Here is a 13,910-nt window from a genome sequence, read left to right as displayed (position 1 = left end):
TTCTTGTTTCTCTGGCTTCCACATCCTGCTCATATTCAGACGTATTCTCGAGCAGCCTTTAGGGTGCCGGTTCTTTAGAGAGGTATTCCGGGTGACCAGAAGGATATATCGAAGGTTACAAAAAGAGGAAGGAGGTCAGAGAGTTGACGGCAGAGGCGGTGGCCTTGGTGACCAAAACACAGCAACTACTAAAACAGGGCGAGCACTAAGTATTGTTACTTGATAAACGCGGTGTGTCGATGATGATTGTGTCAGGGTATAGTGGGTTAGGGTGGCTACAGGGGTCTATACGAGTATATAAAAGGCGCGAAGCGCCCTCGTCAGGTGAAAAAGGCCAGGCGTTACTAAGTTCAATACAATCACTTCTTGGTCTACTACCCTGTACACTCACTCTATGCATGATTCACCTCACTAGGGCACCTAATCCTGACAGATTGTCAGTTCATAGCTAGCTGTAACATCCGTTCTAAAATGTAAAGAATTACCTAATATCACGACCTGCCCATTGTTTACTGTAATACACAGGCATCCTTACACGGCTTCCTCTGTGTCAAGATCATGGAAATTGTTGAAATTAAACGCAGGTTATGAGGTATGTATATCTTATATTGTCTTACTATCTACTAAAAGAACTAAATAAACATATCTATGCCCTGAGTTTACGAAGGGTTATTGTGTCGCATTTTTTTTTTCGCTGGGGACCCACATCACCTTCCTATTTGGCCCAAATAGGAAAATAAGACTACTAGAAATGGAAGTGCCCTGGTCATTTTTTCATGTGTTGATTGGATGCCTCGTTCAATGAAGTGGATTTTCCTCGAGATTTGATTGGGTGCCTCGTTTAATGAAGTGGATTTTCCTCGAGATTTGATTGGGTGCATCCGGAGATAAAGTGGGCTCAGTCGAGATTTCGACGAAAGTTGCTTATGTAATGGGGACTGGACTAGCCACAGCGAGCTTGGCCTGGCAATTGGATTGGCTACAGCCACAGCTACGTAATCAGCCATAAGGCTCCTGGCCTGGCGTTGTTGCGGCTTTCGGCTGCAACAACGCCAACAAAGGGGTCAACGGAGCTCGACCTGCTTACGAATCAGGCAAAAGCGCGGCGCGCAAAGCGTTGCGCTTTTGCCTGCGTAGTAATGCGTAAAAGAAAGGAAGGGATGCGAGGTCGAGGATTCGAACCGTGGCTCGGGGGGGTTGTGTGTGGCTTGGGGGCTTGTTGTACCTATGGCTTGTGTGGCCGCCCGCCGAGCCGCGCGGGGGTCACGGGTGCGAGGCACGTGCGAAGCACGTGCCGAGCGCCCGTGACCCCCAGCGCGGCGAGGCAGGGCGGCCACATTAGGGATTCAACCAATCAAATTAATCGGTTTGCTTGACTTATTCGTAAACTCAGGGCTATTGTGCAAGCCAATGGGGTTGCCTCCTGTAGTACTACGTTTCGGGATGACGTAGATGTACACTAACCTATCAATCTTATGCAAACACCCACGATTTTCCCACTAAAACTCACCAACTTTATCATGCGATTAAAAAGGCAAAAGAATTAGGAAAAATATAAACTTAACGTTTTTATAAATATAATTGATTATATTTAATTCGTATATTTTCTTTTATTTAATTACAGGTATTTTTACACCTTTTATTATAATGTAAAGTTAATAAAATATTTTTCCATTAAAAAGTTTAACTTTTTAATAAAACAATTACTTTTTTTACTTTTATATAAATTTAATTTTATTATTATATTTAATAATACGTAATAACTTATATTATCGGATTAATAAAAGTTAATTAATACGATGTATTATAATAAAAAACATACGACGAAATAATTAATAATATTATATTAATTTAATTATTATATTAAATTAAATATAAAAAAAATTAAATAATGTAAAAGTAAGCTATTTAATTAATTATAAGCTAAGGCACGGCCCTAGCCCCACACACGTATCACACGAGCACGTGATCACTATTCTAACATTAACAATGTTTTTTTCTCGTGTAACACGTGATCCGCTCCTCCTCATCATATAAATTGTCTCGAGCCTTATTTTTTCGAATTGTTTCTTAAGCCTTATCATTCCCTTTATTCCTCCCTCGCAGTTTTTTCTTTTCTTTCTCATTACTCGAAACTAACCTATCATTCGGAGCGGCTAATTGAGCTGGTTTCGAAGCAGCTAATCGAGCTGGTTTTCCTGGTTGAGCTGCTTTAGAAGCAGTTGGTCCCGATTGAGCTGGTTTTCGAATAGCGAGTCCTTGGCTAGCTTCTCTTTTCGTAATAGCCTCCTCGTGCTCTTGGTCTATAGGGAATTCCGGCCACTCTTTCAGGCTCATAAATGCTACCAATCTTTCCGCGTTATTGCGGCCGAGGCTTTCGCAGTACACCCCGTGGTAATACAAATAATCAACGATTATAGTACGCAGGTGTGATGACATTTTAGCAAAGAGTGCTGCTGTTTAATTGTAGAAGTCCTTTTTTAAATAGACCCAAAGGTCCTTATCTATCAATTCGACCTCCTCGCAATATAACATACGCTTAGCCACGTACGTATTAAATTTTCTTTTACCAAGTACCTCGAGCTCCGCGGGGCTACGGTTGCAGTCCCCAAAGGTTTCATACTCGTTGGCAACGTAGCTTTCGAAGACGTCTGCCCAGGTCCTCGCTATATTGTCTGTTATAGGTATCGGATTCGGTACCGTTAACTGTAAAATCGGCTCCGGTACCTATAGCGCTACCGGGGGCGGAGGCATATATTGTCGATTCACCGGGGGAGGTATATATGATTGATTTGCCAGGGCCTAAGGCATGTATAATTGATTCGCCTAAGGTTGGTACGGAGGCTGGTACTGAGGCTGGTATTAAGGTTGATATTAAGGTAAATACGAAGGGGGTTGGTATTGTCGATACGGAGGTTGTTGGTACGGAGGGGGTTGGTATACTTGATACGGGTATTGGTTCATATTGGTATGTGTATCGGCTGTCTAAGCAGCAAGCGGTAGAAATAGGTATCGGTTTTCTAATGCAGTAGGCGGTAGATTAATATGTAATAAACGCGGGTGTTGTGGGCTCACGAATTGAACCCCGAATATTTTTAAGGTAGCGAAAGCCGTCGAATGACTAAAGTTTTACGCAATAGCTTAATGGCTAAAGCAATACACTGTTTCGGTAATCTTTCAGGCTTACCTCTTTACGTGATAGGTATCGGTTATCTTGCAGCAGGCGGTTGAAATTAATGTGGTAGCAGTAACAAACGTACCTATCAAGGGTTTGTTTGTTGATATATGAGTACCGTGGTAACAGACGTGCCTAGTAAAAGGGTTTGTTTGTTGATATGGCTGGTATAGCAGGCTGATTTTTGAAGGGACTATCTGTGTAGCCGTAATAGGTTTTTTGTATGCGACAGATACAAGTGTTGTGGGCTCACGAATTAAGCCCCGAATACCTTTGAGGTTGTTGCGGTGCGTGATAAACGCAGGTGTTGTGAGCTTACAAATTAAGCTCCGAATACCTTAAGTTAGCAAGAGCCGTAAAATAACTAAGGGAGCTTATGCGTAACAGCTTAATTGTTAAAGCAATGCGCCTTAAATAATTTAATCGTTAAATATTAAAAAAAGTTTAAGGTATAATTAAGATATAATTCACATCACCTGGTATAATAAAGTATAATAAAAGTCGTAATATAATTATTTAAATAAAGTTTATAAAACTATTAAATTTATAAATAATTAACGTATATTTTAACCGATTAATTTATTTATATAATAACATTTTTACCGTTTTAACGTTTTTCGGCGTTACGTAACGTTTTTTTAACGTAAATTTTTATAAATAAATTAAAAATAAAATTATTAAAATCGTATTAAAATCGTAGTTTCGCGTAAAATAAACGACGCGTTAAAAATAAATTATAAAAACCGCGTTAATTTAAAACCGTATAAAATAAATAACGCATTAAAAATAAATTATAAAAACCGCGTTAAAAAATAATATATTAAAAATATATTTAAAATTATATAAAAAAATAATGTAAATATAAATGCGCATTATTATATAATAATGTTAAATAATATTAAAATAATTATTTTAAAAAATTAATAAAAAATAATAATAAATAATTTAAGTTATAAATATCTTTTAAATAAACTTAAAAAATAAAATAATAAAAAAAAAAAACAATTTTATTAATTAATAAACGTATTAAATAATTAAAATAATATAAAACGAAAAATAATAATTTTATTATTAAATAATAAACGCATTAAATAATTAAAATAATAAAAAAAATAATAATTTATTAAATAAATAATAATAAATTAATCGGATAATTAAAATAACTTAAAATAATATTATTTAATAATAATAATAATTATAAATTAAAAAATCATATAAACATTATATATTATAAAATTAAATAAATATTATACGCGATAAAATTTTATATAATAAATATTATTATAATTTTACATTTTTTTATAATAACCACCGTAAAACGTAAAAAAGTTAAACTTATATTAAAATATCGTAATAATTATAAAATATATTCGAAAATTAAAAAAAATTAAAAAAAATTAAAAAAAATTAAAAAAATGCGAAAAACTTTATATATTAAATAAAAATATATAAAAAACATAAAACTTTAAAAAAATTAAATTTAAATAACCGATTTAATAATTTAAATTTATAATTAAAAATTTACACGTACGATAAAAAATATATAAATAATAAAATATAATAATAAAATAAAAAAACGTTAAAATAAAAAAACATTAAAAAACGGCGAAATATAATACACGAAATATAAAATATATAAATATAAAATTTAATAAAATATTATAAATTAAAAAACGTGTTAAAAAAAGTTTAAAATATAATTAAAATATAATTTATATTATTTAATATAATAAAATATAATAAAAGTTATAATGTAATTATTTAAATAAAACTTATAAAATTATTAAATTTATAAATAATTAACGTATATTTTAACCGATTAATTTATTTACATTAAATAATAAATTTAAATTTTACGTAATAATTTAATGTTAAAATAATACATTATTTTAATAATTTTTTAAAAAATTTTTTTTTTATTAAACTTTATTAATTTATATTTAATTTTATAATTAAACATTAATTAATATTAAATTAATAAAAGTTAATTAATATAATATATTATAATAAAAAACATATAATAAAATGATTAATAATATTATATTAATTTAATTATTATATTAAATTAAATATAAAAAAAATTAAATAATGTAAAAATAAATTATTTAATTAATTATAAGTTAAAATACGGCTTTAATTTTATACACGTGTTATATAAACACGTGATTATTATTTTAACATATATAAATAATTTATTTAATTAAAATTTTAATTTAATTTAAAAACGTTATATTTTTATTTATTTATTTCGTTATATAATTATATTATAAAATTAATAAATTTTAATAAAAAAACGATAAATATTTATATAAAATTAATATATTATTATATTTAAAATATAAAAATCATATTATAATTTTATAAAGTTATTAAAGTTATAATATATGTATATTTATAAAATTAATAATTCCTTTTTAATAAAATTCGTATAATAACATTATATTTTATTTTTAATTTTTATTTTATAATACACTATTTTTTAAAATGATTAATTAATGTTATATGTAAGTATTAACTATTATTTAATCTTAAGCTTTTAACTTAATAACGACATTATATTTAAATTAACTATTATCGAGTTACATACTTATACACATACTTAAGCTATATCGATATTAAGGATCTTAATATCCTCTTCGGGCTTCTCCTTGTACGTTCGTACGTTCTCTATCTTGTGGATCACGTCTAATCCCTGCACTGCCCTCCCGAATATCGTATGCTTATTATCAAGCCATGGCGTCTTCTCTGTAGTGATGAAAAATTGGCTTCCGTTGGTATTTGGGCCAGCGTTCGCCATACTGACGGTATAAGGCTTGTCGTGTTTGAGTGTACTGAACTCATCCTCAAATTCCTTCCCCCATATACTCTCACCACCCGTGCCGTCGCCCAAGGGATCGCCTCCTTGGATCATGAACTTGCGTATTACTCTATGGAAGATGGTGTTATTGTAATATCCGCGTTTGGAGTGGGTTACAAAGTTCTCGACGGCCTTCGGCGCAGCGTCGGGGAAGAGACGGATGTGGATATCTCCATATGTTGTATGAAGAATGGCTGCTGTGCCGGTCTCGCCAGCCTTTTTCTGGGTGGCTTGCTTAGGGTTTATTATGGTTGGCTTCTCGTTCTGAACATCTCTTTCTGACCTGGATATTTCTTCGTCGTTCGTAAACATATAAAATCGAACCTTTCCTACGGCCGTTGTGAAGAGTATTGGGTCTCTCGCCTCTGATTCTTGCAAGAGGGGATTGCTTGAAGCAGCCATTTCTACAGTTGTAACACCTTTCTTCTGAGGTTGCCCTTGGTATATAGCAAGATTGATTGGGCGTATATGTTCATCTTTCCCATACACTTTCACAACTTGGTTAGTATATGTGTTCAGCACTTTGACGCCAAGGATGGAACCGTATAAGATGAAGTGGCCCGATTCATCAAAAATCACATTGACCTTATTTCGAAGTAAAGGGGTTTCGATCTCGCGCTCTGCAGCGAGCCTTCTTCCAAAGTCGACATCGTCTAGCTTTTGCATGGATGTCCCGGCTCGTTGCATCTCTTCAATGACCTGCAGAGATTCATCATAAGTCCGATACAGCTTCGCCGACGCGAATTCGAAAACTCGGATCTTACGATCAGGTAGGGAGAATGTGACAAATTGATGACCCGAGGGTGATATCGTTAAGGAGACCGGTGTTGACTTCGCTTTCTTGAAATCAAAGAGATTGGTAGAGCTCTTGTATTGGAACACATTTTCCGGCTTTTCGTAGTTAGCGCTTGGGGACCAGTACTCAAGCATTCCGTTGTCGTCCGCAGATACTACACAGTCGAAGGCGTCATTAAAGGCCATTATTGACACGGGACTCCTATGGAGACCCTTGATGGTGTGTATCGGTGTCTGATTCTCTCCCCGCCCATCGTATATATAAATTAACGGTTTCGAGTCGTCCGAGACAGCCAGGAGCGGTAACGAAGCGCCGAGTTTATGTACCCAACAGACGCATCTGGGGACGTAATCTAGGGGAAGCATGGCAAGAAGGTCGAAAGTGATAACGTCAAAAATCTTGACGGTTTTGTCGATGCCGGCTGTCGCAAAGCTCCGCCCATCATGGCTAACCGAGACTGACCGTACTTCGCCCTGGTGAGCCTTAAACTCTTTGATGAATTCAATTCCTTGCTCAACTTTCTTCCAGAACTTGACTACACCGTCTACAGACGTCGTGATGAGAAAATCAGATCGCGTGATATTCACAAAAGCCAACTGCTCCTTGTGCATAAGAGATTTCGAGTAGCGTGCTGACTTAGGTAGCGCTTCGATATAGAGCTTTTCGTGCGGTAGAACGCGTCGTTTCTTCTTGGGTGCACTTGCTGTAGAGGGCAACTGGGGTCCCATATCGTCATCCGAGGAGCTATCTGAGCGTAGGAAGTTAGTTTCATTATCCTAGTAGAATAGGTACTGAAAGGGTCGTACCATCGCCATTGTTTTCAGCGAAGTCAGAGTGACTTCTCTTGTTATTAACTTCAGCCATTTTGTAAACACGAGTATTGCGAAGTTGTTGTAAAGGAACAGTGGATGAAAACCCCGTATAAACCCCGGGATGCTAGACGTAATTGTGTCGGTCAAATGCTTTATTGAATTCTACTAGAGCTACGACCAATAAGAAACTCAATCGGTTCAAGAAACACCGTATTCGAGGCGAGGCTGTGATGAGGCTACGAACAGCTCCAAAAATTCCCGGCGCTGCATCTTGCCAGTAAGCTCCTAATCTAGAGCTAATCTAAATAATGGGTTAGGTAAGCTTTTCCATTTCATCGGTCTTTACGGATTACGATTTCCGATATGAAGTAGTACCTAGGTACATATGAGGTATGGAACCCCACTATCTACCTAGGTACCTTAGGTACTTAACCTTACCCCACCTATTTAGGACTTAAGCCTTGTGAAATGTGTTCCTCGCCGCATCCATTTTCACAAGCTTAGCACCTTGGTACCTAGGTACGATACCCCACGATTTCAAAGTAATAGGCGCACACTGTATATACAATACCATGATACGATACCGAGTTTTCGGATCTCGAGGTTTACGTACGAATATATATAAGATTTTGAAAAAGTCTAACCAAAATATTACTAGCGTAGGAATACCATTACACAAGCATAGAGTCAAGCATCGGATACCTATCGGATATAACCCCCATCTTATTATACCTGCCCTAAGAGTTTGAGAGAAATAGCAGCCAGTTAACGTTGCTTAATTATGCGAGAGCGGAAAGCGGGGTAGCACTTGTGGTGTATTATATACAGTATATAATTAATTATTTCTATACTGTAACACACGTACACTAACCTTTTTTCTTTGGAAGCCGAGCCGTCGGGGCCCTTGTCCTCCTACCACATTGCAGTCTACGTGATCATCCCCGGTTCCAGTGCAGAGGGACTTGACCAATTCCAGTCATCGTATGGGATTCCGGGACTCGCATTCCCGGGGTCTTGCAGAATGTGCGCTTACCATATCCCTCTGGTCAATCATCCCCAGTCGTTCCGTTGGCTTTCCTACTGTACCTAGTCTTGGCCTTATCTTTCACGCATCCCTAGACCAGAGATAGAGAGAAAGAAAGAGAGAAAAGGGTGTTAGCAAGGCCTAGTATATTCGTCATTGCCTGTCACTTCCTGCAAGGAAGAGTGTTTTAAGGCAAAGAGCTATATAATATCAATCCCCATTCCCCATTCCCAATCCCAACCCCGGATCGATCATAAAGTCGCCCTCCCACCACCATCACGAAAGGTATTTGGTATTCTCCTCGCAACCGACTTCTCGGGATTATAACTGGACTGCAACTGTGCCATCTCATCCTTCCTATTGTCCTGCATTGGTCAGCGAGCCGTGTAACAATCCTTCCCAGTTAATAGCTGCCTCTCAAACCGAGAGTCCTGCATGTCGAATATGCGCCGCGGTCGCTGTCGGAACGAGGGATATTGTGCTCGTACAATTTCCCATACTTAGGCCACTCACCGTAAGTAAGAGTCGCCGGCGTATAATGCCACGTCCGAAAAGACCCGGCGCACCAGAACCGAAAAGGCGAAGTCGAAATGGATGTTGGTATGTATATCATCCTTCACTATTCAGCCCTTCCTCCTGCTATGCTGCTATGCTATTATGCTGACTCTCTCACCAGGCCGTGTAAAAACCGTAAGATCAAATGCGGCGAGGAGCGGCCCCATTGTTTAAAGTAAACTATTTCTATTTATATTCCATCTTAGATATCTCCCTCTACAAGAGTCTATAACAGCTAACGGTTCTTGATTAAAGCTGTCAAAGAACAGGTGAAAAATGTGACTATAGCATCCGTTTGAACTGGGAAGGCCGAAGGGGAAAGCGGCCGGAGCCCGGTGTGCTAGATTTCAGCCAGGAAGTCTTATCGCCGCCTTTGCCTGCCAGAGGATTCAAGCTGGTGCACCAATATCCTTCATCTGACAACCCAGGAACGAGAAGGCTTGAGCCCCTAACCGGTCCACAAAGTCAGCCGAAGCTCGACCGTAATAGATCACTTTCCCAGATAGCAGTTCCTTTAGACAATCCATCATCCAGGACTATCGGCGATACGGAATCATTGCCTGCCAGCAAGCGCGCAAAGCTGGCGTCGGATCTTCATCTTCATACTCCTGATCCCCAATCAGCGCACCCGATTGAACAGAGGCACAACTCAGCGGCCAGCTCGACCTTAGACTCGAGTGTGGCATCCTTCAGGTTTACAGTTGGCTCTGGCCTAACGTCTGCTTCTCCTCTAACCCCTACAACATCGTCTACATACAGCGATGATGATCAACGTCACGCTAGCCGGAGACTTTCCGTAAATTCACTTTTGTCGATACCTCCGGGTCCTCAAGCTTTACAAGACGAGAGTGCCAGTCGAGTAAGGGCCAGCCTACCACCAATAGATACTCGAACGCGTGTGTCAACAGAAGCAACCTATTACGGCATTGACCGTGGGTTTCCGGATCGTGACCTGGGCAAGAATGAAGACATGATCGCCATCAGTGGTTCATCGCCGTTACTACAGCGCGAATTTTTGGATACCCCTCTTGAACCGATCGATGATCTGGTCTGGACCGAATTTGGGTTCGGGGTCGAGACTAATGAGTTTATTGAAGAAGAGGGTGGATATTATTCAAGGCCTGTTTCGATATATATTCCTCGCAGCCTTGAGCCGCTTCCCACACAGTAAGTCAGAGCCGTCAACCACAAGTTCAAACCCCCTAGTGAGTATTGACATTTCGCCAGGTTAATTGATAACCCTATGAATCTTCTTGTAAGTAGCGCCGTCCCAAGATCTCTGCGCCATATCTAATAGTCGACAGTACTTCGTGAGTTATATTATTCAATTCAATGGGGCCTTAACTTATATCCTGTAAACTAGCATCATTTCTTGAACCATACCGCTCGAGGTAAGCAAACCTTCCTGTCTTAGTCAACCACAAACTAAATCTCTAAGTAGTTCTTGTTCCTTATGATGATCCACATGCCAATCCCTTTCGGACAATACTCCCGCAGATGGCCGTCAAGAATGATAACCTCTTGGCACTTCTACTAGCATATTCTGGTAAGGATGGCAACTTCTCTAAGTAGCTAAACTCTTACTAAATTAGACACATAGCTTCGCATAGAGCACGCGTTTTGAATCACCCGGAGCCTACGATTCGGATTGCCACCTGGGTTGACAACGTATTTCCAGCCTTAAGGCAGGATCTGAACGACCCAGACAAGAATTTCTCAGATGCGAACCTCGCAACGGCTATTATGTTAGCTTCGCTCGAGATAATCTCACCAAGGGTATTCGGATATGATATGCCGTGGCAACGGCATCTAGGCCTTGCGAGAGAACTCATAACTGCACGCCCAGGTGGCCTTCGCGGATTCCAGTCGAACTTTCGCCACGATCCGGTCTGCTCTTTCTTATGGAGCTGGGCTGCATATCTTGACGTTATAGGAAGCCTTAGCGGGGGACCGAAAGACTCATCATCGACCTGGATATTCGATTACGAAGTAGATGACATTATAGATGGCTATGATGAGATAGACTGCATCATGGGCTTCACTACACGATGCATCTACCTTCTTGCCAAGATTGCTGACCTGGCTAGGAAGTGTGATACCGAGCGCATCGGTGACGACCTTGATGTGAGACAAGAGTGGGAACCAAGCGACGAAGTATTGGAGCAGGCCTCGAGGATTGAAGAAGCTATTAAGGACAGCATGGTCCAGTTGCCGGTGCCTTGCAAGCACATACACAAGAAAGGGGATGTAGAGAAGTGGGATAGGCGGGAGATGGAGGCAACGAACGAAGCTTTTCACTGGGCCGGGCTCGTCCATCTCTACCGCAGGATCATGGGGAAGCCAACCGAAGACAAGTCCGTCCAGGTTGCAGTACAGAAGATCATCGACTGCTTCGACCGTATTCGACCGGGCGGGACAGCAGAATCTTGCCTCCTGTTTCCAATGTTTACCGCGGGATGTGATGCTATTGATGAAGGACAGAGGACTCTAGTACTCAAGCGATTCATGACAGCCGAGAATCACGGGATGACGCAGGTAAGCTTGATGAGTTTACTCTCCTAAGTGGCTACTTCTGACAGCCTTTTAGATTCATAATGCACGCCGGCTCATGCAAAAAGTATGGGAAACGCAGAGGCCATGGGAGACGTTGGTAAGCACGGAATTTATTGGATAATGTTTTCGACTACCGAGAAAGGAGTATAATGCCTATTATTATACTTGCAGAATAACACTTTTGTAGGTTTGAATCTATCAGACAGGAATGGTTGTATATGAAGCCAACCGTAGTCTTGATTATACGTTATAAAGGAGGAGGTTCACCGCGGTGGAACGGTTTCAAATCATTAACGAGTAGCTTAGCAATATAAAACCATTTGAAATGCCAGGAAATGAGTATGGTTTCTATTTCCTGTCTAAGTCATAAGTTGTAGGCCTCCCACTGGCGCTAGAGGTCCACCTTCGAAGAGATTATAACTCGTATACTCAACTATCATTATAGTGAATACAACTGTGGATTAGAGTGTTATATTATTTCATGCTGGAGTATATTGAGTTCATCCTGGCGTATCTGGGAATCTACGTGGGAAATATGAGGCTCGGAATAGAGCCGGCTTGGCTTATCTTGGCAGGCAACGTTCCGCTATATTAACATTCTTGGCACAAACTAGGGGATGCATGGTGGAAACCAGTGCCATGGAAGCACTGATAGGTACCTAATCAATACTATGTAAGTACTGCACAGTAGGTAGTACAGTGGGGTTAAATTTACCCCACTACTATCACTTTCATTATCAACGCCCGACAGATACGCGCTGTGAGTTCTTTAATATAGCGCGATTGACCTATAACGTTATAGGAGGATATACGCAAATACACGGATCTCTTCCACTAAACAAATACCAAGACTATAAGAAGACTACCGTTAGCAATGGATATCGACGACATATTACGAGAGGTCGATCCTACATTCGATTCTATCCCTGAAGACACACGCGACTTACAAGCGTTAACACGCGCCTGGGTCGCAGAGAGGTCTTCACCCGAGCTACTCGAGTATGCCGCGCCGTCGCCGGATCCCTCATGATTCGACACTGACAGCCCTTTCCGTCTTATAGTTGGCCGATCGACGGCTTATTCGAGCGCATAAACGAACGTATTAAGCAGCAGATCGAGAAAATCGAGGAAATGACAGGCGATATGGATCCTAAGACCAACTTTGCTTTGATCGTTATACAGACCGAGCTTGAGAGGTATAAGTACTTGGTGCGGAGTTACTTGAGAGCCCGTATAGCCAAAGTGAGTCATATACCCGTAATTATCACTTGGGTCTTATGTTAATCATGTATGTATGTATGTCTATCTGCCAGATCGACAAGCATACCCTACACTACCTTTCCAACCCCGTCATCCGGGCTCGTCTTTCACCGCCTGAACTCGCATATGCCACTCGGCACCAGGCTCTTCTCCACAATCATTATCTCTCCTCGTTCTTATCGTCGTTCCCGGCACCGCTACAGAATCTTAACGATACGGCTGGGAATATTAGCATGATAGATACACCGGACCTCGATACGGCTGTGTTTATCCGCTTACTAGGAGATACGCGTGTCGAAGGGCGGGGCACAGACGAGGATGGCGCGATGGATGGTAAGAATGGCGATATTGTTATTCTAAGGTGGTCGGATGCAAGGAAGTTGGTTGATTCGGGCGTGGCTGAGATAGTATGAAGCTGGCCTGTCTTGCCAATTTTCTCTGTCACCACTTCGCCGTAGACGATTCGACGGTCGCCTTGGAAGCTTCTCGTGGCATTGTCCCTAAGGCTACGGTCAGAGTGGCCATCACAACCGTGAACGATCCGCGTGGTATTACTTTCATCAGGAATCCGGTGTATAGTCTACAAGACGAAAGTATGGGTGGCCTTAAACGGTCATCTTGCCGCTTCATAAAGAACGTCGATCCCGCGAGATATCGCGGTGTTTAGGGACATAGCTGCGTTGAAGGGTGACTAGGAAGGTACTCATGGATCTATTTCTTAGGAACTTGGGCCACGGAGCTTTGACTGCTGATAAACTCGGTTTGTTGTTGTCCATTTAGATACCCAAGGTGCTGGTCTGGATAAGGATGAAATGTATATAGTATGCCCAGCCGTATCAGTTACCGATGTCACCTTTAAGTTAATGTCCTAAGAAGTT

At 39.9% G+C, this 13,910-nt stretch overlaps 4 protein-coding genes across 4 annotated transcripts; 2 read left to right on the top strand and 2 right to left on the bottom strand.

Annotated features, from left to right (window-relative positions):
• Positions 1-1,953: 1,953 nt before the first annotated feature.
• F5Y00DRAFT_265696 (uncharacterized protein) lies at positions 1,954-2,439 on the bottom strand (the record flags this gene model as incomplete). Its single annotated transcript, XM_048011823.1, has 2 exons — positions 1,954-1,972; positions 2,141-2,439. 2 exons carry the CDS (start codon positions 2,437-2,439, stop codon positions 1,954-1,956), a joined length of 318 nt encoding a protein of 105 aa, XP_047861221.1.
• Positions 2,440-5,716: 3,277 nt separating this feature from the next.
• F5Y00DRAFT_246561 (uncharacterized protein) lies at positions 5,717-7,894 on the bottom strand. Its single transcript, XM_048009180.1, has 2 exons — positions 7,635-7,894; positions 5,717-7,576 (listed from the first exon to the last, which is right to left on the bottom strand). The coding sequence occupies exons 1-2, from the start codon at positions 7,690-7,692 to the stop codon at positions 5,775-5,777; spliced, it is 1,860 nt and encodes a 619-aa protein (XP_047861220.1). The 5' UTR covers positions 7,693-7,894; the 3' UTR covers positions 5,717-5,774.
• A 632-nt stretch (positions 7,895-8,526) lies between these two features.
• On the top strand, positions 8,527-12,103 carry F5Y00DRAFT_246559 (uncharacterized protein). Its single transcript, XM_048009179.1, has 9 exons — positions 8,527-9,264; positions 9,341-9,394; positions 9,475-10,386; positions 10,447-10,474; positions 10,524-10,529; positions 10,583-10,610; positions 10,661-10,765; positions 10,820-11,754; positions 11,807-12,103. The coding sequence occupies exons 1-9, from the start codon at positions 9,203-9,205 to the stop codon at positions 11,891-11,893; spliced, it is 2,217 nt and encodes a 738-aa protein (XP_047861219.1). The 5' UTR covers positions 8,527-9,202; the 3' UTR covers positions 11,894-12,103.
• Positions 12,104-12,456: 353 nt separating this feature from the next.
• On the top strand, positions 12,457-13,459 carry F5Y00DRAFT_171116 (GINS complex, Sld5 component). Its single transcript, XM_048004860.1, has 3 exons — positions 12,457-12,771; positions 12,834-13,014; positions 13,086-13,459. Exons 1-3 carry the CDS (start codon positions 12,647-12,649, stop codon positions 13,443-13,445), a joined length of 666 nt encoding a protein of 221 aa, XP_047861218.1. The 5' UTR covers positions 12,457-12,646; the 3' UTR covers positions 13,446-13,459.
• The last annotated feature ends 451 nt before the right edge of the window (positions 13,460-13,910 follow it).

This window comes from Daldinia vernicosa (assembly GCF_022497035.1).
Source record: "Daldinia vernicosa strain CBS 139.73 unplaced genomic scaffold F5Y00scaffold_58, whole genome shotgun sequence".
NCBI lineage: Eukaryota > Fungi > Ascomycota > Sordariomycetes > Xylariales > Hypoxylaceae > Daldinia > Daldinia vernicosa.
This window is presented reverse-complemented; position numbering and strand designations above follow the sequence as displayed.